This window comes from Vanellus vanellus (genome assembly GCF_965231255.1).
Source record: "Vanellus vanellus genome assembly, chromosome: 9".
Lineage (NCBI taxonomy): Eukaryota > Metazoa > Chordata > Aves > Charadriiformes > Charadriidae > Vanellus > Vanellus vanellus.
The window spans coordinates 19,834,128-19,859,720 of NC_138914.1; the positions used below are offsets into that span (position 1 = coordinate 19,834,128).

Sequence of the window (25,593 nt, forward strand, 5' to 3'; positions counted from 1 at the left end):
CAGAAGTTAATTAGGAAGCACAGCTCCTGTTCCCAGGTGTATCAAAGACAAAGTATGATCTCTCCAGGCCTCAGTTTCCCCATGCATAAAGCTGGAGCTGTCAAATACATTTATTCTAAGGGAATCCATCACTTGCTGGAATGTGCCTGGGAAGCCAAATTACCACCACGTTGAAGTTTGCTTATCTGCTTCCACGCTCATCCAAGAGCACAGCTGCTTACCTCCTCTTCCCCATCATCGTTTCCCACTGCCCCCCAATGTTGCAAAGCTCAACATCTTCTCCTGTCATCTTATCCCACTTCCTCAATCACAGGCACATCAGCAGAGATGTCTTTATCTGTGTGAGTGGAGAGCAAGGCACGGCTAAGATTAGCAACAGGAACGGCACAGACCGGCATTTTCTCCCTATATAATTAGCTGATATAAAAGCTGTGCCATCTACTGGCGTGCAATATGAAACACCGCTCCCAGCACAACTCCAGAAAAGTTACTGTTGCTACAGCAGCTCTTTGTGTGGAGCTGAGGTGGGATTCCAACTCACGCCTCTTACAAGCCGCGGGATGCAAAAGGCAAAGACAGAACGGCCAAAGACTCCCGCTCGTTCGGCAGTGCCAGAGTCGGGTGATCAGCCACTGACAGGCAGCAGTGCTAGCGCCCGGGGGAGCCCTGCGCTACCATCCCAGTCTGGAAGTGGGGTTCAGTCCCAGCCTTTTTAATCCACCACCTGCTAAGAAATTACCAACTTTACTTAAAGAATTTTTTTTCCCCATTTTCATGCCTGCAGAAATAAAAAAAAACACAAAAAACAACCACCATTTAAAATTAGCTTTAATTCCCATTATTATGTTTACAGTTTTAGGAAGGTGTTTTGGCAGGCACAAATACCGACCTACAGCCAGCAGCCCTGCACAGTGCTGAGAGAACGGGAGTTGCCACTTCCATCAAACCTGCAAGGATACTTCCAACAGCCTTTACCACCATGCTCCCCGGCCACTTTCGGGGACGCAGCGTATCAGAAACAGCAGAGGACGGACAGAAAGCAAGGACGTAAAGCAGAAACGCCAGCCCAGAAAACTGGGCACTCCGGCCAGTGCAGGCGAGCAGAGGGCTGTGTTTCGGATGAGCTCCCATGCTCTCGCAGGCACCGCTGCAGCCCAGCTCCGTGCCCACGGAGCCGCTCCTGCTGCGCCAGATCCCCCAGCTAACCCAGTTCCAGCCCCGCACGTCCCAGTCCAGCCGGCTGCTCCACACGCGCCATCAGGCAGGCGCGCGGGTGAATATTTCTACTCACATCTGTTTCATCTCGCTTTCACTTCAGACTGTGCCTGTGAACGCTGACAGATTTCTCATCACATGGCTGTATTAAGCTGCTTTTTAATTGCATTTTGAGGGACCCAAAGGCCAGCAGGCAGAGGGGCACTTCATTTTTCCAAAGAATGTTATTTTTATTATAGTGGCAGGCAAGGTTTCCATTAATCCCCTGCGAGCAGACAGCTTCCATGCAGCACGCCGGCTGCAGGGATGGCCGGTCCAGAGGACTGGGACGATTTGAGCTTTTTCTGCTGGAATACCACGGGCTCCCAACACCTCCTCTTTAAAGAACAGATCACAGGCTTTGGCACTAAACTTGCATTAAATTGATACAATCTCTTTAATGTTATCTCTGGCTCTTTATCACAATTGAATGCGCAATTTACATTCTTGTCGCCTTTTTTTTTTTTTTATTAAGATTTGCTAGATCCTTATCACAGATATTTTACACATTGTTGTGGTGTCACTCAAACATTTAATGGACATCAGCTGCTCCGGGAATATATAATAGCTCCTTCCTATGGGGTAAGGCTGGATGCTGACAGGTTTCAGGCTCATGCCGTTAAAGCTGCTAGTGGATTCAAAGCGAAGCTACGCGGAACAGAAAGCACGGTCCCCACTGGACACTATAGTACAAGACAGCGCGCTGGCGTGCCGGCTCGCGTGTAACGGCACAGCACCACTTGCCCAGAGCCAAGCTAAATGCTTACTTACTACTCGAGCCATCTCCACCCCAGCCTCCCGCTCTGCACCTGTGGCTATCCCCACTGTTCCAGGCACAGGACTCTTGCGCAGAGACCTACCGAGACGAACTGTGCCAAAGCCGATTTGCGTTTTGTGGGCTGCAGAAACGAGACTTGCCAAATCCACTTTCTTTAGGAAAAGAAGGTGGGTTTTGAAGAGAGCTTTTAAGACAAAAAAGCTTTGTGCAAGTCCATTAACCTGCAGGACCAAGCTTCCACCCCCTCAATCATTAGTCTTTAACTTCACTACTTGTCCATAAACAGAGCTATACAAATAATTGATTTTTAGTTCAACTAGGGGATGAAACCCTTAAAAAAGATAATCCTCGTTCTACCTGAATTGAATTCAAAACGATTCAGTTTTTCTTCCCAGGTCAATTATTCCCATTCAATATAAGAGCCTTCCATCCCAGATGATGCATTTCAAACATTCAGAGGAAAAAACATGAAACAAGAGAATAAATTGGGGGGAGCATTTTCTGCCCAAGACCTCGGGCTTCAGAGAGCTCTTCAAGGATGCACAGCAGCATGGAGGGCAGGGGCCGAACTCCCACAGACTGAAAGCAGATCCGTAAGCGCAGAGGTACACATTCCCTGCAAAACTACAGGCAACCCTGGGGCAATAAAGATTCTCCCCTCGCCCTCTCCCACCACACACAGATTATGAAGCCATAGCACAGGGCACAGAAGCGATTCTAGCTACCAAACTGCCATGAAAATGCATTTTCTCACGCCAAAACTAACCAAGGAAATTCAAATAAATCCCTTGTTCATTGACATTGTTTCTTTTATTTTGCTATCATTGCAAATATTCCTTCCCAACCATGTTTAAAGGTTGTTTTATAAAGAATTAAATGGCAATTCTCTTCCCTAGCACAAATTCCCTCGGAGACCCCCTCCTCTATTGCATCACTCACCATTTTTATATCTCTATCTATCTAGATAGACCAGTAAGTCTTGCTCATCTTCTTTTATCCTTTCAACCATTCCCAAACGCATCCCCTTAGTGCATGGAATAAGGCAGCCCTGCCAGGCCTCGGGAGATCGAGAGGGTAAGGACCAGGCTGATGGATCTGAGCTTTGAGACAGCCAAGAACTACAACTGCCGCAAATCCCTTGACAACACTAATGGCTTTAGTTACCTCCACCTCTGCTAAAAGCACTGCTTCTGCGCTGAAGAAGCCAGGAAAAACTGAAAAACAACATACAAACTGCTGTCAAATACACAACACAGTTTTAGGAAAGGAAGTAAAACACTCTTTTAAGGACTATTTCATCCTTCTCTTCGCTTGGTCTCAGCAGTCTCTGGGTTCCTCACACCGCAGGGTGCAGAGCGCAGCAAGGCAAGGCATGTACAGCAATTAAACTCTCAAGGAAAGGTTAGTTCCCCTTACAGGGAGTTCATAGTCTTCCTCCCTGTGTGTGCAAACCAGCCCAGCAGGGCTCGGAGAGCAGGCACCAGTGCAAGCTTGACTCACACTAAAATCTCCCAGCGCTGCTGCATGACCTGAGACCATGTACCTCAGCCCTGGATGCAATGCAGGGACCAGCAGCATGCTGCAGCTCCGCTCGACCTGCCAGCCTCGGGATGAGTGCAGCACATAGCCCCTGCCAAAGGGAAGATGCTTTGGGGCAGGGAGGAATCCATAAGCCTAAAAATCCATCCCTGGGCAAAGGCATCAGGTACAGAGCTAAGTGGTACAGACCTGGAGCGTGAGAAGCGGGGTAAGTTCACCTCCTGGCTGACAGCTAGCTGCCAGGGCAGGGAACCAGAGGGATATTTCAGTTTTTGTGAAGGAGAAAGTCAGGAAACTGTTTATTTGCACAGGAAAAGTAAGAAAATTCCACTCTGGGTTGGAGAACTGTACTAAGAGACACGCAAGCTCATTCACAGAAATGGTTTTGCCTCCTCTTTTGCTCCAGGCCCTGGGAGGGCAACCCAAAAAACCCCAAAGAGGTTTCTTCTCTGAACTGCAACCATCCAAACTTCTTAAAGCGAATACCCAGAAACAACAGCCTTAATCTGCCGCTGGACAAAGGTTTCTTCATTTGCTCTTTGCCAACAGCCAGACAAGCCCACGGTGCCTGAAGCCTGACAGCACAGGTATGGGGCTAGAGACCTGCTATGGAGACTTACTTAATATTTTAACAGGTCAGGACCACTGCTTTTCACTCCCCCAATCCAGGACACTAGGTGCATTTGCAATACCGAGTCCGTACCTTGCAGGGGTGACCCCAAAGGGGATCGTCCCAGGAGCCCTCCAACCTCCGGCAGTGCCGGGGGAGGCAGCAGCAGGAGCCCCCGCACACCTCCGCGGCTGCGCAGCGCACCGAGCAGCTGCCCAAGTTGTAAAGCCCATCGGGCTGGGCTGCTGCCAAGCCTTCAGGGGTGAAGAGAGGGAAACATTCAACATAATCTGCATGAAAGTGCCGGAAGCCCTAAATCATGTTAGCGCTGTTAAGAAAGCCGGTTACATTGCTCGGTAAACTGGCCCAATACAGTTTTGATAGACTTGTTACAAACATCTGATTGTCCCTGATTAGATTAGACAATAAACCCCCATCCCAGTGTGCGGGCATTGTTCGTCTCCCCTCTGCAATCTGTAAATTAGAATTCCAGACCTGGGAGATTGGATTCAAATTGGATTACTGGAACAAGTCCAGCACAAGAACAATCGTGAAGCAGGAGAAGACTCACACACAAATGAATAAATAAATAAATAAATACATGGGGACAGTCAGTCAGGATTTGATTAGGAGCGAATTAAAAATAGAATTAAAAACAAAAGCCACCAACCAGCAATTAGCAAAGAAGCGGGAAGAGGGATAGATTTGTCACTACGAATTAACAGAGCACAGAGATCATACCTTTAAATGTTTTGTACTTGAGCACGTGCAAGGTTGATGTTGGTTGTGGTCCTTCCTCCATGAACACAAGAGCTCCTGTCCGTAGGCGTGTGGCTGGAACGGGGCGGGCATGCACAGGGCAACGGAGCCCTGCATCACACCAAAACCACAGGCTGCATCTTTAGCAGGCGAGCCTGCTGCTTTAGCAGGGGAGTTGGACTAGATGATCTCCAGAGGTCCCTTCCAACTCTGAAACACCGTGATTCTGTGATCTGAGCTCACCTGAACTATGTTTATTCCCTCCTTCCTCCCCCAGTTTGCTGCCTATGTGAGACAGGTAACCTGTCCCTTAGCTTGGACACTGGTCTGGGACAAAGCAGGCCAGGATGTGACTGCTGGTGGCCTTCTGGCATGCTCAGAAGTCAAGGTAAAGTCCAGGGCTGTATCGCACTGCAGCAGAAAACCCCACCAGGGCCACGTGTGTGGCACCACGTGCTGCCATCCAACCCGACCCCCTGAGGCACTGCAGCTCAGGAGGGTCTCTCTCCTGGCCTGGGACCCCTCTACTTAATCACACCGACGACTTGGCCAACGAGCACCTGGAAGAACTTGCTTCAGACAGCTCAGCAGGGCAGCAAGGTGGCAATGGAATCCAGCACTGCCAGCAGCGGAGGACAAACCCAGTACGACCCCAGGGCTGCTCCTGCTGCATGCTGACCCCCTTCGCTGCCTGCCCTGAAGACCAGATGCCACCAAGACCAGAGGAGAGCAACACCCCCAAGAGTGGAGGGAAAAGAAAGCCTTTGTGCCTGCACTGCCGATTTCCGACCAGCCCACGCCGCGACAGAGGTCAGCATCTCTGCCGCCGAGAGAGGAGGGAGTGGGGAAATGCTCTGAACTGGGCTGAGAGATGCTTTGCTGCATGCCAATTTTTGCAGCTCTTTAGACAAGTAAAACCTTTTATTGTCCCTATCAGGGAGCAGAAGAGCTGATAAAGACTCCATTCACCATATACCTGCAAGGGAAATCTCAGGGCTATCAGAATTGTTAAAGGGATAAACCTGTCCAATTAAATCCCCTCTGCACTCTTGATATATGCTTGTGCCAGACGTAAATGGAGCTTGGAACTTGTCCCAGCTGAACAGTAATGCACTGAGCATTCAACTGGGACTAAAACCACAACCGGCCTGAGCTCCTACCTCCCCTGATGCCCTCGCTGACCAGCTCTCTCCCCCAAGAGCCGGCTTGGTACGTGCTTCATGGTAACGCACCAGACTCCCGCCTCGCCCTCCATCAGAGAATCCTAAAACATGGCCAAGTACTAACTGCACCGTCACATCAGAAAGAATTTGCAAGGAAAAAAATGCCAGCTATATGGGAAAACCCAAAACCGAGGGGGGGTGGGGGGGTGGAAATCAGAGACAAAACTGAGAAATTTGCTTAAGGCAGTAAGAAAACCCAAGCCTTACTCATCTCCAGATCAACCGTCTTTGCCGTGCACCAAATCCCAGCTCTTCCAGCCACCTTCCCTTAGGATCCAAGGCAAAGATGGGAACACCCCAAACTCCTAGAGCCATGTTCATCCAGGCTTTGTAGCCACAAGAAACACAGCCAGACGTCCCTGCAGTATGCTTTCAAAACACAGAAAATCCCCAGAGTCTTGTCCTTTGTATTTATTTTTCTGCCAAAAGAAAACTTCTAATGCCAAGCATATATTTTCCTGCCTTCGTTACAGGAATATATGAAAGTCTTCAGTGAAATATTTTGTGAGCTCCTACACCTTGGCTGAAGGAATAGGAGCCTTGAACCCTCCTACCAAACCCCTCCTTTCTCCCAAACGCTCATCCCACACTGGAGCTAAATACCCAGCAACAAAAATATGCAGTTAAATTCCACAACAACAGAAAAAACAAACCCCACAAACTTTTCTTTTAACTACTGGTAAGTGCTGTTAGTTATGTCATCACCAGAGTCATGCAAGGTGGACCGAAACTACTACATATACACACACCTATGTAAAATACACACACATATATAAAATACACACATATAAATTCTGAGACGCGAAATGCCACTTTGCTGCACTTCTGCTGAATGCATCATAGCCAGCACTGCACACAGCTGAGGTCCATCAGAAATATAACAACCTTCACCTTAATTTTGCTGGTAATGTACAATATGCAAAACTAATACAGCTCTTTGGAAAAAATACCGGCCCAACCATGCCACCAGCATCCCACGGGGGCAACGCCAGAGCCCATACACCTTCATACCATGTTTTATGGATAGAGAGGTCTCTAGAGATGGGGGAAGACCACCAGCACAGACAGCAGTCTTTAGGCCCGTCACGGTGTATGCATAGATCACTTCAGGGCATAACCCACTCAGTAAACTGTGGGATGTGCTGCTCGCAGGAGGCAAAGCAAATTGTCTGTGGTTAAATATGTGAAGGATGAAGCAGTCAGCATGCAAAAGCAGCCTTCACAAGTGCTGTATAAAATGTAGAAACAAGCCTAAAACATACCCTAGGATCTAAAATTTCCATCTCAGCCTCCACCTCCATCAAATCACAATTCCCTTCTCCCCCAGTCTGCAGAGCTCCAGGAAAGGCATCACTCACGCACTTCACCTAGTATTATAAAAGAAACAGAACTCGGGTGTCCACAGACCTGAAGGAGAGGGGGGAGTACTCTCCTAGATCCTGCACCACAAGCAATGACCTCCTCCTGTTCCCCCACCACGTCTTTATTGCACAGATGCTTTTGTGGCAATAGAAGAATTTCCTGAGGCATTGGGCTTGCACAGCAGAAGTGATGCAGCAACCCCTCAGCCGCTTGCAGCGATGATTTCCAAAGCCTTTCATCACCTCAGCAGCCCCCCCCCACCCCCACCCTCTCGCTTTGATCCATGCTGTTTGGTCTTGCCAGCACAGGTGAGGAAGCGGGGCTGGGCTGCTAAGATCTCCTTGGTGGCCACAAGCAGCAGACAGGGCTGGGGCATCCAGGGACACGGCGTGGCAGGAAGGAGCAGCCTGGGTCTGCAGGCACCGCATGAAGTGGGAACGGCAAACAGCACAGGGAAGGGATGAAGAGATGTCTTTGTGTTCTGGGGACATGGAGAAGGCAATGGGCTGGACTTGATGGCAAGGGAGGCTCTTTCCAGTGCCTTTTATCTTTGCTGCTTCCTTTGCTTTCTACAGAGAACCATCTCATCTTCACCAACCTCACCATACACAGCCCCTGAGGCTTGAGAGGAAGGGAAGGTCTCACCACTCCTGTGAGGAGCCTGTCCCTCCTAGACAGGCTACACTGAGAGAAAAACAGAAAGGGGAAGAGAGAAAAATGCCCCTCAGGTTTGGGAATCCAGAGCAGGCAGCTGCCCTATGCCCACCCCCAGCGACGGCTTTGCCCTGGCTCGCTCAGTGCTCCACCAGCAGCAAAGTCCAACGGCTCATCTCCTGACCAAGCTCACCAAAGAAGCCCCAGCCTGTAGGTACACATCTCTCTGGGCACATACAAAGGCAAGGAGGGATCCAAACACACTGAGAGATTGAAGAAGAGATAGGAAATTTAAGTTAAAAAAAAAAAAAGCGGCAAAAGAATCTCTTTGGCAAACAACCAACCTGTTGAATCCCACTCTCAGATGATATGGATCCACGAGCCAGCCAGCTGTGATTCCCAGCACAAGGAAACCACAACAGTGATTTGCAGTCATTTGACAACCTGCCACCTTGTTCCTTTCCACACGTGAAGGGAGATGTCTGTCTTAGCCCTAAGAAGGGGAAGCTCATGAGCATGGACAAGAGCAGCCCCTTAAACTTCTGCCCAGTCAAGAACATACTGACTGTTTCCATACGGCCCACCTACAGCGAGATCCCTGGAAGTTCCCCACAATGCAGTACGCTGCATGAATTTAAAATCATCTTCTTCAGGAGTTACTCCATCTTAGCAATATCTTTTACTTTGTTTCAAACGAGAGTAGCTGTATGTTTGGTATTGAAGACCATCACTTCTACCTGCCCTCCAGCTAAAGCTTGGGAATAAAAGGAAGCTGGAACTACAGTGCCTAGACTTGAAGCAATGAAATTGTCGCAGAGAAAGGAGATTGGAGGATGCTGGGGAAAAAGGGCAGTAAATGGTGATAAAATTTCATGTCAAATAGAGGCCACTGCATGGAACACGGGGTAGAAGTCCCCCAGGAGCCAGCTGTAGATGCTCTTCTCTAGTGCCAGCTGGAACAGGTGGGTATTGCAAAAAGATCTTCCTAGAAATTTTTCTGTCCCATGATGAGACTGTCATCAGATATGATGGTCTGGAACAAAAAGGGAGGGAGAGCATCCAAATAACCAGCCCCTTGTAGATGACTGTTATTTTAGGAAGCAATTACTCTCTTTGCTACACACCCCTGGCTCTGGTGCTCCTCTGAAAAGCACATGTGAAATCCCAGCATCCAGCTAGTGCCAGACCCACGCCACAGCACTGCACCACAGGTCTCAGGGCCAGACAGCCCAGTTCAGCTTCCTAGTGCTTGATTTCTGCTTCTTAGAAATGCAACGCACAAGGTAAGAAACTATGTATTATTGATAAGTGCTCTGCATGCAGTTTAACTTTAATAAAGAAACATTAACATTTTCACTTGGAAACAGAGGAAAACAGGCTTTTTGATGGCTGTGACTGAATCACTGCCTAATCCGAACGGCACTCTTGAAGCGTGTGTCCATCATGCGTGCCCAAAGGCTAGCTACCACCTTCCTACAAAGCCTCACCAAAGCACAGACAATATCCCTTCTCCCTCCTGCAGCAAAGGGAACAGGGAGGCATCTTTTCAGCAGTGAGTACACGAGTGATGTGGCAGTTCATACTTCAAGGAGAAGATCCGTTTCTCCCTCCTCACCTGCCCTCGCTGATACACGGATTCCCGCCTGAGTCAGATGCTGAAAAATGTATTTCAAGAAGTCATCATCGCTCTCGTGAGTCATGAGAGAAGGGGGTGAAATGACTCCAGGAGAAATGATTCAATTAAGGGGAGAGTTGAGACAGAAGGAAACACAGGCTGGGAAGTGGAAGAAGCTGTGAGAGCCCCACTGCTTCGAAAGAGCTTAGCACAACATGGAAGAAATTCAGAAGATCCAATTTCTCCTTCTCCCAGCAACTTCCCCATTTCCAGATTTTGTTGTCAGCACCACCAATCTAAGATGCCAAGAATTTATATGCAAGCTGGGTGTAAGAGACTGCTCCATCCAGCAACTGCACTCTGAATGAGTCCTCTTGAAGGGACTAATCCAGGTCAACGGATCATTGTTTCCACTACAATAAAACAGCACCAATGCTCCTTATCTAACCAGTGCTGCCAGAATCACTCCTCTGTGTCGGGTCCAGCATCAGGTGAGCCCTTAACAGTGCACCAACCAGTCCTGCCCCAAAAACCAACAAAAAGGAAGTCAAACTGGAAGACGAACAAGGTTATCTGTACTATGGGGATAGGTCATTTCCAAACTCTCACTGCCTTAGTTACACCTTTTATTGCAACACCTTTTCCCTCACCACAGTACTTTTTCCTGTGCTGATCAGGTTGAGGGGTGACCAAGTCTTTTTGGCTATAGGCCCTCTGCAGACACAAAAGCTATGCTACCTGCTCTGAGCCTTCCCCTTGTCTATCGCCCCACAAAAGTGCTTCTGGTTAATCAAGCTGCAAGGCATGCCAGATGTCTATTGCACAGCTTCATCCTGCTCACTACAGTCAGGTATTTGAGAGGATGTTACAGCTCCTGGAAGTGAAACTCTTATGTGGCTCCCATACCCCTCTGCAGCAGAGGGGGTATCTCCATCTCTCCAGGAAGGCAATTACTTGTCTCTGCCCTGGCAGCAGAGAACGCTGTAGCAGAGCACAGCCCCACTGCCATCTCTTTACAGCCACCGCTGCGTTTTACTGGCCAGCACCACAAGCTGATTACCTCGCTCCACTACAGATAAAATGAATTCGTTTTAAAAGGAGTGCTCAAAATGGGACAATGGATTGGAAATGTATGAGGGCAACTCACACACGCAGTCAATCACATGATTCAAGTGCCAGGCACCAGCACAAACATTTAAGCACATCCTCTCCTAAACAGGACAAAAAACCCTACTTGTCTGAAACACTTCCATGAGCTATTGCAGGGACACCGCAGTACCTCTGTTCCTGCTCACCACACCCCCAGTCAAATGACTGGGCCGAATTTGCTACCAGGCTTTTGCTGTCACTTGTATTCTTGTGGCAGCAACTTCAGGTGTTCACACAATGGTGGGAGGAAATAAAAAGCAAGAAGATACCTCACTTTACCTCAAGTAGATCCTCACATGATACATTCTTGCCTCACACCCCAGATATACTCCATATGAACCTGTGCAACTGCAGGATGCAGTTCCCAGAAAAGGCCACACAACCATAGAACTTGCTTTGAAGCTGAGCTCGTAATGCTATGCCAGCACCAACCCTCTTTTTTAAACCAAACATAGACAAAGGATCACCCCATAGGCCCATCACCTTACCTTTAAAGCACGGACTTTCTTGGCCAAGAGGCTCTCAATGTCCCCTGCGACCTTCTCCACCAATTTCCTGGGCACATTCTCTTTGACTTCAAACAGGTTTCTATTCTCATTGTAGATCTAAGAAGAGAAACAAGAGAAAGAAAGACAGTCAATATTAGAGAGAAGTACAGTAGTCTTCCCATAGAAAAGCTGATCCTCTAACACAGAAGAATTTTAGCAATGTGGATTAGGTAACAATATCAGCTTTTGAAATGAGGGGAACAAGGGAAGAAAGACTTTGCAACCAGGAAAAAAAGTAATAATGCATTCAACCTGCTGCTCACACCATTGGCTTTATAGTTGCCTGCCTTCGTGCTTGCAGGCTATGAGCATCCTCAGCTCACTCAAAGGCTGAGGTGCCCACCACACTTCCCACCTCCCCATCGCTGCGGAGCCAAACCGGCAGCACAGGCAGAGCCACCACACTTCCTCCTGTGCCCACCCTCACCCAAACACATCCCCTAAAGCCCACTGACCACTCACACGTCCCCTCCCCAAGATCACCTGCTGGGTTTTGCCAACGCAAGACCAACCATCTGCCTGCCCCAACCCCTGTGCGCTGCCCACAGGCTTCCTTAGGTGCGGAGCCCGGCAGTATGGGCACAGGCAGCAGTGGGTACCAGGAATAGGAGCAAGGGGGTCACATGAAGTAGGATAAAACCTCATCTCTAAGCAATCCATAATAAAGCGGCACCCTCAGGAAACCCAGATTTCTACAACCAGTCCAGAACTTGGCCAGGCTGTGGTGAGGAGAGGAAGGGGGGGGGGGGGGGGGGGCGGGGGGGGAAGGCACAGATCTGTACTGGGATTATCCTGAAGACCAGATGCAATTACCTGGATTTGAATGTTTGCGCCCAAAGCGTGCAGCTGTGACCCGTGGGCATGCCCTTCCAAGCCTTCCAAGCCATACCACACAACTGCAGAGGACAACGCCAGCCCCAAGGGACGTGCTGTTAGCATCAGCACTGCCCCAGTGAGAAAGGTTTGGCCCCACCACAAGACTTGGCAACCACCAAGCCCTCAGTCACCTCCTCAGATCATTTTCTGACTTGTTAACTCTGCCTGTCTGCAAACTCAGGTGCAACCAACACAGGGTAAAAGAAAATACCTTTTTCCAATCATCTGAGATAAGGAAATAGAAATATCCTCACACCTTATCTATTCTTAAGTAAGATACATGAAGAAAACCACACAGCAAACGGGATTCTGCTTCTCTCTGAATCCTCGGGCTACTTGCAAATACCTGCAATTCCAGACATGAAGACATCCAGCAGCAGAAAACCCTCCAAGGAGAGCTGGACCTCCCCAAGGAGGTACCTGACTCCATGTTTAACTGTGATTCCCATGCTAAGCAGGTCTGGCACCTTCCCGAGCTTGCATGATCCTTGGGAGCTGAATCATTGCTTCCCACGGGACTAAAAACCCTCTTTGCTGGAGCTTCATTAGAGGTGAAATACTCTGCCTGTAACTGCTGGTTTGTTGCAGACCTGACCATTATGAGAAAGGAAAAGACCAGGTGGTGCAGAAACCATTTCTCATGAAACATCTGCCTGCCTCTGCCCTGATCTGCCCTGGGTCTTGGAGCACCCAAACACAAACAGTAAAAACCAGCTTCCACAAGACAAACACATACCTCAGATCCCCCCGACATTTCATCCCACGCTGGCAGCACGAAGGCAGGACTAAGGAGAGGCTTGGCTAGAGATACCCACCAGGATGATGCCACCACAACTTTTTCTCTTGGTGGAACCAGCAAAAATAAAGGTATGGGCAGGCAGATGCCCAGGATCTGGACAGCAGCACATTACACAGCTCAAGAACAGGATGAGAGCCTCCTGATATGTTGGGAAACTACGTACTCCACCCTTTTTCTTTACCAGATGTTAATGAGCAGGAAGCAAAGGCGGTCACTGAAAGGCAGCTGGCAATGAACTCCAGAGCCTGAGCAGAGACAGCCTCCCCTTTCCTTTCATAGTTAAACAAAGCGGTTTCTAAGGTTGAAGCAGCAGGAGTCTGCTCAGAGACTAAGCAAAAGGCTGCTCTTTTGGCTTTGCACGGTCCCTCCAGACCTACAGAGTTAATCTTCAGGCTTCAACTTTGCTTTCTGCAGCTCTCCTGGGATCCCTGTTCTGCCAGAGCTCCTCCTTTGTTCCATGCCACCAGGAAATTCTGGACAGCACGCCCCTCCCGGCAGCCTTGTGTCCACGTACATCATTACTCCATCCTAGCTCTACTCCAGGCAACTGGGATTTTTTTTTGTGGTTTGTTTTTTTTTTTTTTTCCCCAAAAAAGGCTCAAGGGATTTGAGCGCAGTGACTCCAAAGAGGATGCTTTAGTAAGAGAACACATTTTAGAGGCATCCTCGGACTCCACAAGAAATTATTTCTAGGTGTTCTTCACATCAGAGCTCCATTACACCCCAAGCTTCAGACTGAAAAGCATGTATTGCCAACAGCAAAACATCCTGTGGTAGAGAAAAATGTCTCACATAGAACAGAAAGGGTTAAAGTGAGGAACGCAAGCAATATTCTCTCATACTCTTTTTTTCCCTTTGGTAAGTACCAGCATAGCAAAATAATGTGTTTGGAAGGCGCGCACTACCTCCAGCTGAGCAGCAGCAATTAGGAAAGCAAAGAGCAGCAATCTTCAAGGAGAAGGCTTTGGGTAAGGAGGGCGTCCTGACATTAGTATTTTCCTGTTATGAAACAGAAAATTGGCTCCTATTGGTTACAGACAGAAACGGTGCCTGTCCACAAGGGAGGAAAAAAACAGAAAAAGAAACCAGGAGATGTTCCTCGAGCCCTCTCTGCAGCTGCAGAGCTCCGCAGTCTTCTTGGCTGAACAGTTCATCGGCGTTAATTAGAACAATCCAGCATGAATTAACAGTGACCATACGAGCACAAGAACGTACCAGACAGGCGGGGGAATGAATGGTAGTGCTCCAGGCAATTAAGATAGCTTCGAGCTCTCCATTGTAGCATTTCGCTACGGGTTGTTCAGAACTTGTCCGCATTTCACTTATCTAAGGTGACATTTCCCATATTGGGTTTTTCCTTGAGCTGAATTGGAGGGCGAATTTTCTGGCCACAGACATCCCAAACATTCCTCAGCAATGGCAAAAGCCCTTAGTTTTGTCCAGATTATAAAGCCATTCTCATTGAAATTCTCCTGTGATGCAGTGTTTTGGGACCTGGGTTTGAAATTTGTAACAGCAGTGACCTCTGAGTCAAGAAACCACTGCTTCTGATTCCACGTAGGTACACTCATACCCCGCCATACCGGCACCCTTGGGGAGAAGGGGGGTACAGGTTGCGCACTCTTGGTAGACTATGTTTTACTTTGCAACCCTTTCGTGAACACACCCCATCCCCTCACAGTCTGCATGTCCCCCCAACAGGCAGGGCGAGCGGGTGGCAATGCAGGAACATGTGAGTGAAGCCCAATCCCTCAATGCCCCAGCCACGCTGAGACAAGTAACAATGCCCCCAGCATAGCCCTGCTCAACCTGGTTGGCAAACTTGAAGCTACTGGACAGGAGAGCGGCTGCACAGAGCCCCTGAATTACCTATGGAGGTACCAGCCCTCGGGCAGCACAGAGGAGGCAGCTGTTCTGTTCAGGGGATGGGGGATCAAGACCAAATTATAAACTGCAAACCTCAATAAAAAGTTTGGGAAGGGCTGAAGCTGGATGCATCAGCCAGAAGATCCAGGCATGACAGTGGAATGAAAAGTCCAGTAGTGGATGCTAAGAGTGAACTAGTAAGTGGCAAGAGCAGGGGGAAACATTAACACAGGCAAAATATCAGAAAGGACTGAGTAGAAAAAAAAAAAAAAAAAAATTAAAATGGTGCCAGGGTGGGGAGGTGGGGGGAATCAAACAGCTCAAGACAACCTGCAACATGAGAAATTTAATCCCAAATACTGCTAAGCATAGTGCAACTATAAACAGCTGAGAAGATGATCTAAACCAGCAGAGAAGTGCTAAGCAGCCTTACTAAAAAGCAGAGCTGGTAACACAACCAATTGCCAATACACATTCACAGCAGCAACTGTATAACCGAAGAGGCAGCTCTGACATTGCCTCAGAACATCCATTCTCTAAATTCACTTGTTTGCTTTGCTCCTAATGCACAACAAATGATGCTCATCTCTGCTATTAATTCCCTCTGTGCCTATATATCCAGGGAGCTGTCAGTTCAGAGAAAGCATTTACCACTCCCCAATTCTCCACAAGTGCACCCAGCACCGCGAAACTGGGCAGCCTGGAACAGAACAGAAAAGGGTGCAGAAATACTCCCACGAGTGCCAAAGTCACTACTTGATCTGCCAGAAGAGGACCCAGCACCTTCCTGCGGGTCGAGGTACCGGATGATAAAACATGAAGGAAGGTAAACTTCGGGGGAGCTCCCTGTATAACACCATTAGCACATGTGCCTTTGGGTACCAGTAGAAAGTAAAAACTGTCTCCTCAGCCCCAGCCTCGCTGTCCCCCGCGGGTGCTGGCCTCCCTGCACAGCGGCAGGGCCAGTCTCCAGCCTCCTTGCCCAGGACAAGAGGGAGGACACCGACAGGAGGACTGGGATGGTGGGGTACACACACGATCTAAACCAGACCCCTTCTCCTTCCCTCTTCCCCCCAGCTCCATTTCACGTCCCCCAAGCAGCAGCCCTTCCCCAAAAGCAAGCTGCCAGAAGGGCAGCACTCTGCTCCACTTGCACAGCAGCATCTTCAAGACTGCCTTGTCCACCTCGCTTAAAAACAGCAGTGACAACTACCAAGAAGCTGAACCCTAACACGGCAGCAGGTAACCCCAGCAGCTCTCAGCATTTCTGGTCCAGGACACAGACTGTACCCACAGCTCAAGCCCCAGCCGGGGTTTGCTGGGGAACAAGCCCTGCACCCTACTGGGAGAGGCTGCGGCGCTCTGGCTCCTGGTGGAAAGGCGTTTGGTCTGGGTTAACAGTCATCTTCCAGAAATTATTTCTTTTTTTTTTTTTTCCTCTGTATGAATCTAATACACCTGGTTTGGACAGCTGCAGTCCAAACACCAGCGTTTAATCACAGTGCAAACCTGGCATGTTTGCAAAAGAGCGAAGTACTATGTGCAGCAACGGAGCGGGCTGCATTCCTGCTCCCAGAGCATCCCACCCCAACCCAGGGGTGCTCCAGGCAAGGGAGGCAAAGAGCAAACCGCACCTCGACAGGCATGACAGCCGTGTACACCTGAGATAACCCCTCACACCCCAGAGATGGGACTGTGCCATGTCATGCCCTACAAAAGCCATACACCTGGAAAATAACAGGTTTTTTCCACCTGGCGTTATTACAGGGGGTAGGGAAGGTCTCTGTTCAGGGGGGTACTTCCAGCTCCTGCAGCCAGGTCCGTGCTGATCGGCTTCATACAGTGACCCAGATATGGTCTCTGCAAAGGGAATTACCTGGTACAGCAAATACTGCATCAGGATACCTGCCCTTAGAGGAGCTACTTGCTCAGGTGCTCCCCTAGTGCTTCTCCTGGAGCTTCAGGATCTGTTGGTCTCCACCAGACAAGCAGCAGTCTGGCCCATTTTGAGCCTCAGCTCACCTACAGTGGGGTCCTGCCAGCTGCCCATGGCTCAGGGTACCACTGAAGAGGAATGGGGGAATCCTTGAGCAGACTTGCTTGTGCCTCGGGCACACCGAGCAGACCCCTCTGACAAAGAGGGAGCCTAGAGAAGAATGCCCAGCACCATAAGTGACCAGCAAGAGTACCATGAGATGGTCCAGGCGGAGCAAGGAGCACTACAGCTGGGGAACAGGGAGGAAAAGGAGTGCAAAACCCCAGAGATCCTGCTGGAAGATGGAGACTGCTCAGGGCCACAGGCAGAGAGCAGAGACAGCACGATTCCCGTCTCGCCCCTCGTCCCTGCTGCACCTACTGTTGTTAAATTTCATAGTCTGGTGCTTATAGTTCTTGCAATGATGGTAATCATCGTGGTGTCTATATTACATTAGGAGGATGTCAGCCTCGGCGCAGCGTCAGGGATAATCAAGCAGGCAGTGATAAGAGTGACAGTGGCCTCGCTGACAGCCCGCCAGGACAATCGGTGCTGCCTGTACCACGTTGTACAGAGCAGATCACACACCACCGCAGGGACAAGGGGGATGAGAACTGGCAGAGGGCACAAGGATGGCCTTCTGGCAAAGCAGCCATCAGCCAGGAAGGGGCTATATCCCCGTTTTCCCTGTCCAGGAGTCAGGAGGGGGGAAGGCAAAGGGAAGCGGCCGCAGGTGAGCAGTGGTGCCACAGTCCAGCGAGGGCTTTGTGAATCTACCCCATGGCAACACCCAGAGCCGGTACCATGGATGCCACCAGCCCTGGGGACGTGCCACCCTCTCTGCCCTGTCCTCAGTGAGAGCCGCTGCTCATGCAGCCTGTGGACGTGCTTGAGTGTGCGCAGGAGGCAAACAGCTTGACATTTACTAACCCCATCTCCCTCTCCCCTCGCACAGTGCCATTTCCCTGCTGCGCTCCTTCCTTCCACCCACTGAATAAAAAGCAAGCACCCTCTGAGCAGCTCTTCACAGCTCTCCCGCAAAAGCAGGACAGGAAAAAGCGCAGTTTAGCTGCTCCTCAGGGATGGTCAGCTATAATTGAAGCAAACAAACTGTAGAACTAAGGTCTCCTTCCTTCACTAAAGAGCCTGCTAGAAGGCAACAGTACCACAGAGGACACGGTGGGCGAACGGAAGGCAGCCCACCCCACTAGGGATGGAGAGGTGGAGCTGCTCCAGTACTCCCCATCCAGCCGTGTCCTGCACTGGCACCGTCTCCCATCCTCTGAGGCACCGGTTGGACTTTTGCTCGCTCAGCCCAGGATCACGAGCCTCTGCAGCTGAGACTTCAGGCCTGCCAGCCCTGAAGCAGACCTGAGACTGCTATGCATAATTTAGCAACTAGACAGGGATAAAGGGCTATGCACGGTTAGCCTGGATTATAGAAAACCTCTCCTGGCCTGGAAAGCTGCTTTTAGTCTTCAGCAGCCCAAACCCTTGTATGGGGAGCTCTCAGAGCAACAGACCTGCCTGGGCGTCTGCAGAGCGTGAATCTTCTGCGAGGTAATTTGGTACCACACAACTTCAAACTCAGCCTTCTCCTTTCAGATACAGGGCTGTAAAAATAAATCACTGCATAGTTGAAAACGTAAGGTCTCAACCAGGGTGGGAGCTCTGCCCCTATACTCTGCACACCCACAGCCACTTGGATGGCATGGGTCTCACTGCCAGGTCAGAGCACAAGCCCACCAGAGCCTGCTGTGCTAATGTATGAGAGGAAGAGAACAGCTACAGCATCTCAGACAAATGCCCAAATGCATTCAGGAATCACACGTTCTCTGACAGTATACACTAGTACAGTAAAACAGAAACAAAACAAAAAAACCCCAACCTGATCCTTCACTCTGGCTGCTTTCTTGGTTATACGGGACATAAGAAAAGCTTTAGTAAGGAAAACACAGTATTTTTAAAAGGTATCTCAACTGCTTTCCTTCAGCATATACGCAGACGCATTTAACCAGCTTGATTAAGTCACATCTATACAGAACAGCTGTACTTCAGATCAGCATCATTAAAATTGCACCTAGAATACCATAGGAGGGATGTTGTCACAGATGAAGATGCACAAGTCTGCTATATTTCATCTTTATACTATTTCTATCAGAGTCAGTGCCTTCACACTATGGATCATACCGGGTTTACCCTGTTGTCCCTAAGAGAATGAAATTATGTTTTACCACAGCAAGGGATAGGTCAGATCAAAAGCTACATTGATACAGCAGTGCAAATCCTTCCACATAAAGCTCTTCCAGAAATACATGCTTGATTTATATTGGTTCAACAGAACTCAATTTCCCACTGGTTTACCTATAAGCAAAAATTAAAATCAATTTTGGAATGGATCGTCAGCTTAACTGAAAGAGGTTAAAGTGCTCTCTGGCAGAGAGGCACACGGTCCACTGAAGCACCACGCCAGACCCACCAGGACAAGTGCAGGGGTCAGGAGGAAGGGGACACCAAAGGAGGGTTCAGAGGAGAGGGAGAATGGAGCAGAAAGCCCAGGCAGGGGGAGACGGTTTGTGCTGGAACTGACAGGTTCAGAGAGCACGTGCTTAGGGAAAGACAAAGCAAGAAACTTCTCTGTTTCCCAGATCACCCCTGGACTCTGTGTGGCTGCAGTTCTGCCTTTCTCGCAGCTGCTGGACGGTTGAAAACTTTGTTTACCTTTACTGTGCTGCTTCTTTTCCAAGGCTAAACGTTTAGGACAGTGAAATTACAAAAGCTAATACAGACCCAAGATGGGATCTCACCGGACTCAGGTTCCCCGGCAGCGAGCAGGGTGAGGAAAGGAGCATCGCTGCTACGAGAGACGATGGAAAGCGCTGCCCCAACCCGCTGGTACGAGAGACGATGGAAAGCATTGCCCCAGCCCCTTTTGCTGAAGCACACCGGGGGCAGAGCTGCCATAGCCGGGCAAAGGCTGCTCCCTGCAAGGGTACCCCAAGCTTGCATGGGTCCCTCACTCGCTCTGCATTGCACGATGCAAGACTCTCGGATCCTCAGAGACATGACTTTAAATAAATAACCAGCCCTCTTTCCCAAAACAGCTTTATCTTCTGTTCCAGAAAAGCTGCTGCTTCTTGTAGGAAGGGCTGTGGAGAAAGGTTGGGCTGTGCAGCCTCTAACACTCAAGCTCTCAGACATATTTTGCAGGTTTTCCTTCTAACTACACCAAGAAAAAGAGTAACAATTACCTCAAACTGCCTTTTATTCTCATTGATGGCTACCACATGCCACATTCAGCTCTCAGCTGCAGTGATGCAAATTTGGGCTAACTCCTCCAACATGGAATTAAACTAAATCTCTTATTAGAGCTAGAGCGATTGAAATCTAGGCCAGCATAAGTCAGCACTGTCAACAGTTACCCCTACAGGTTTCTGCAGAGTAATGATCTATTTTAGAGAAATTGAACTTTTAGAAATAGCAACTTTGCAATTCTCTTGATTTACCTTCTGATGCGGGTTTGGGGGCTTTCTCTGATCTTCAGAGATTCATGCTTACAACCTTTTCTCCCTAATCTCAAGCACCCGAAGCATTTCTGTAAACGCACAAACTCATTGGAAGCAAGGCTGGAAGAGATCCACTTGTCCAACCCAACCCTCTGGCTCATGGAGGGTCTCCCTAACCCTTGCCGTCCAAAAGCCCTGCTCTTGTCCACTGGTGGTGAAGAGCCCAGGCTGCCCTGGCTGATGTCCTCCAGTGTTTTCCTAACCACCCTGTTAGAAAGTCCTTACTTAACGTTTAACATAAAGTCCTCTCTGTTGCGGCATAGGCTCATAAAGCTTTGCCTTGTCCCCAGAGGATACGGAGAATAGATTTGTAGACAGCTTTATTCCGCTCGTTTCCAGAGTCATCCTTTCTCCTGCCAGTGCCTCCCGGTCCCTGAACCTGGGGGGGCAGAAACTGAGACTTTAACAAAAATACATCACATACTTGGAGATTTTAATAAAGAGGTGATCCTCTGCAAAGTCCTATCAGCTGAGGTTTTCAACTTATTCCCACCTGCAAAGCCTCACCAGCAAGACTTGAACAGCAGCACCAAACCCTCCAGCTGAGAAACACAGCCCAGGTTTTAGTTTTCTGCACAGTCTTGAAGGAGCCCAGGGAGATCCCACAGGATGTCTCTTCTGAAGGCAACCTCCAGAGATGCAAAATCCAAACAGAGAGACTCCACTAAGAGGTTCAGAAACCTCTGCAGCATCACAGAGAACAGGGCTGGAAGGGATCTCATCAGCCTGCTCAGATACTACCTTCCACTTGGGGTATCATGGAAATGTCATTTCTAACATTAGTATCACAGATCTCTCATTCCTAACATGTTCCTCTGACCTATTCTTAAAAACATCCAGCAATGGAGATTCCTGCGCTTCACTACACAAAATGCTCTGGTGCTTCATGATCTTACTTGAAAACTTCTTATGATGCCAAATCTGAAAATCCCTTGCTGCAAATTAAAACAGTGTTCTTGGTGGAAAGACCCAGAATCAATGAGGAACAGGCACTTCTGCCTTGTGCTGCTGTGCCCCATTACATATCTGAAGATTTGTCCTGCTTTAGTTTCTATGTTTGTAGGCTAAAAAACTCAAATTCATTTGTTCTTTCCCCACAAGTTAATGCTTTTCATATCCAAGTGTTCTGTGTTCAAACTGCAATTAAAACAACTGTCCTGGTTTGAGCGACACAGGACTAATTTCTCTTGTAATGCTTGGTAAAACTGCACTTTTAGAAGACTCTACTGTCTGAATTTCTGAAAATATTTACTTTATAGCCAGCTATGGTGTGTGGGTTTCAAGGTGTCAGTGTTTTTGAGTTAGCCAGGCACAGGGATGAGGAGGAGTGAGATCCAGGGTCAAGTGACCCAAGCTGGCCAACACGATTATTTCATACCATGAATGTCACATTCCATACAAATTACAAAGTTTTCTGAGGAGTTCTCTCTTCTATAATGGCTGCCATCCTGAGAACTTCTTGCCCCTGAGGCCTTCCCTTCCTCCCGAAGCCACAGCGCTCAGTGTCTGACATTTTTGGTCCCCTGCTGGGAGTGCACAGCTTCTACTGATAGAATAGGCTGAGTATAGTCCTTGCATATTTTATATGGGTATTGGGATCAATATTGGTTCTTTCATGTTATTAATGTTAATTATTTAGTCTTATTCTATTAAATCTGTTTATATTTCAACCCTTGGGCTTCCTTGTTTTTTCCGATTCTCCTTGCCAGGTAGGATGGGGTCATCAGGTGAGAGAATAATTGTCTAACCGACAACAAATTGTTGTGGGTTCCTCAAACCAGAACAGCAACAAGTAGGAAGTGCTGTAGGTAGATTCTTCACAAGGCTGCTATTCAAAACAGTCCCCAAAATATCCAGTCATCGGTCAAAGCTGGGCACTTTCCATCAGATGTCCCAAACCAGAACTTTGGGGGAAAAGAAAGCACAGATCAGAAGGGGGGGGGGGGGGGGGGGGAGGGGGAGGAACAGAGCAAAAATGGAGCCCAAGTCTTGAGCATAACAAGGCACGCATTATTTTTTTTTTTGATGGAAGGGCACAGAGACAATATTTAGACAGGAATTGCAAGAGCAGATTTGAGGAATTCTGAGATCCCCAGTCCCGATTTGGTTACTGATGAGAGCGGGGCAACAAGAGGCTTCAGCCTGCCATGGAATAACAGAGTAGGAGGTAGAGGTTAGCAGTGATGTTCAATGGCAAAACTGTGGCGATGGGGGGCTTCCACGGCATCCATCTGTGCTGCGTTCCACCCTTTCCTGTTCCTCCACCTTCCTCATCTTCACAACCTCCAAAATATGCGATTATGCCAGCGGAAAACTGCAGGCGTCAGTCAGATGCGCCTGCTAAACCCAGCCTGCTGCTGCAGCCCCCCACTCCACGCTATTTCCGCGCAGGATTTGCTAGCACGCAGCCTCCCAGTGCCACGCAGGTGCAGCCGCCGCATCCCAGCCCTGACAGCCTGCTGAGGAGCCCTTCAAATTAAAGAGAAAATACAGCAGGAACCTCTTAGCAGAGCAGTAAATCGCCCTCTCCCCTGCACCAGCCTTATTCTCAATCAGCTGCTCGTTTAGCTGTGGCTGTGACAAACAAGCAAGGCACAGGGCTGCCCGCCGTCATCGGGGGAAGGACCAGACATGGACTCCTCCTCAGTGGGGAGCAGAGGGTAAGTGTCCCATGGATCCACCCTTCACAGACCCCACGAGGTTCCCAATACTTGGGTGCTTGCTCACATGGCTGCAGGCAGAAGTTGCTCCCTGCTGCACCCACCTCCTGCCAACCTCACCGAGTGCCCTCCCTCCCAAGCCAGCCACTACTTAGATTTTGGGGGTTAATGATGGTAAATTCTCCTCCATCAGCCCTGAATGGTGCAGCAGCGACTCATGGGCTGTCCCATCCTCTCCCTGGTATCAGCCAGAGCAGGTCAGCTTCAGCTCTTGGAAGGGCGGTCCTTAACACAAGAGGAGGACCAAGGCAAAGGAAAACACTCACGCTTTGCTAGATATAGCTGATCCATTTGACTGGTCTAGGTGACTTACTCACTAGGAGATGTGTTACAGGCTTGGGGCAGAGAACAGAGGGTGGTCTGTTTCTTTCCCAGGCAGAGCCAGACTTACAGGCTTTGCAGAAGCAGCTATATACGAGCTGTGAGTTTCTGTTCTCCATATGGCCGACGAGGAGACAGCAGGATGACGTGCAATCCTAGCATCACTCCTAGCAGCCAACAAACTCCACCTATGTACACTGCTAAGATCGCAGGAGGGCTGTCCCAGAGATAGGGAAGAACTCGATCCCCAGGCCCCCATCACACCCCCACAGTGTGGAAGCCAGAGGGAGCCAGCACCCCCCAGAGCGGCCAGAAGTACCCACTCGCATCTACTCAAACACAATCACACAAATCTGCACGCACACTTGCATCCCCACCTGCCTTGTCCTCTCCTTCTGTAGGTTTTTCCCCAATATTTGAGGGCTCTAGTCCCTGCTGTCCCAGCCCTTTCCCCTTGCACATGAGCGCCCGCAGCTGAGCTCCAGACCCATCCGTTCTTGCAGGAACGGCTCTGCCTGCACACTTCGCTGTCGACACGCAGCGCTATTTCAGCTCCATACCTGCACTCTCCCTTGGACTGCAGGCAATCTTAATTAAGCTTTAGGCACAGGTGGGGAGCAATTGTCTGGCACTTACGGCTGAGCAAGGGGACTTGGGCCGTATTCCCCCTTTGCCACACACAGAGTACTGATCTGCCTGTGCAATTATGGGCAAATCACCTTTTGTGTCCGAATGGTGTCACCAACCTCCCACATCGAAAGAATTTACCGTTAATTTTTGCAAAGTGTTGTGGAAGCATTAGAGGAAAGGTAGCACAGGAACGGAGAGTATGAATATTCCACCAGGAGCCTCCAGGGACCAACCGGTGCATTAAACCTACTACAAACAGAAACAAAAGTTTTGTATGGCTCAAGACAGACTCCCAAAGCACCGGCAGATTTTTTTTACAGTAGTTTCCACCAGCATTAGGAAACATGTATGTGGCCTGTCATTACACCCCCAGAGCAACAGCCCTGCCACTGGGATCTAAGATAACGTAACAGGGGAGAGCAGGACCGGGGATGGATTCAGATCTACTCGGTGTAAGAAAATGTTGCATCAGGCAGCGTGTACGGTGAAGTATTAGTCTCCTGCTGTTCCAGCATAAAGTTAATCAGGGACAGAAATTAATCCCTCCTGACAGCATGTTGCCAATTTCTGATTTCATCCCCATTTGCTTGTAGCTTATCATCAAGGGAATGGGAAACTTGTAGCACGGACAAGCCTGCCACATGCCTCCTCCTTTGGTAACGGCTCGCACGCACCAGCCGCGGGTTCACCTACACTCAAAGCGACACGCTCCTGCTCTGCGCACACGCAGGTGCCCTCACATCCATACAGATTCACCCGCTGTTACACAGGTAGTCACAGTGAGAAGTTATGCATACGCTCAAGGCAAAATATATGCCCAGCCATCAGCTTTACTCCAAGACAGTGGGAGGGAGGGGTGGAAAACAAGAACAAGAAGAAAGAAATCCTCTCCCCAGAGGGATGGTGCCAGAAGAGCAAAGTGGCATTTACAAATCATAAGCATTTCCCTTCCCCACTCTCCGCTCCTTTGCACAGAATGTTAATTAGCATTACTCTAAACAGCAGTGGCAAAAGCTGAAACCCAAGCAGCTTCGATTGCTTTAAAGGAAACCTGGTTGGGAATTCTTTCAGATGAGACATTTAAACTCAAATGGTGAGACATCTGATGGCGATGCAGCAGGTGCTTTTTAATGCCACCTTACAACTTCCCTCCTAAAACAAAGGAGCAAGCTTTAAAGAGGAAACCATAATTTCCCAGAGCTGTAGGATTCTGCCTCATGTTCCAAAGACTAGGGTTTTATTCTGCAGCTTCTTCCCCCAAGCCCAGTGGATCATGGATTGAGCCCCACAGCATGGCATGGGCACCCTGCTCACTTCTGCACCCCCGAAGCATGTCACTGTCCCCTAGC

The 25,593-nt window shown here is 49.2% G+C and overlaps 1 protein-coding gene across 1 annotated transcript in view; it reads right to left on the reverse strand.

Moving 5' to 3' along the window:
• Positions 1 to 25,593, reverse strand: part of CACNA2D2 (calcium voltage-gated channel auxiliary subunit alpha2delta 2) — a gene marked incomplete at its 5' end in the record, with an annotated part of 200,805 nt that overhangs the window by 125,876 nt on the left and 49,336 nt on the right. Inside the window, one exon of the mRNA XM_082487826.1 lies at positions 11,432 to 11,548. Within this exon, the coding sequence (XP_082343952.1) occupies positions 11,432 to 11,548 (117 nt within the window). The remainder of the gene's footprint in view (positions 1 to 11,431; positions 11,549 to 25,593) is intronic.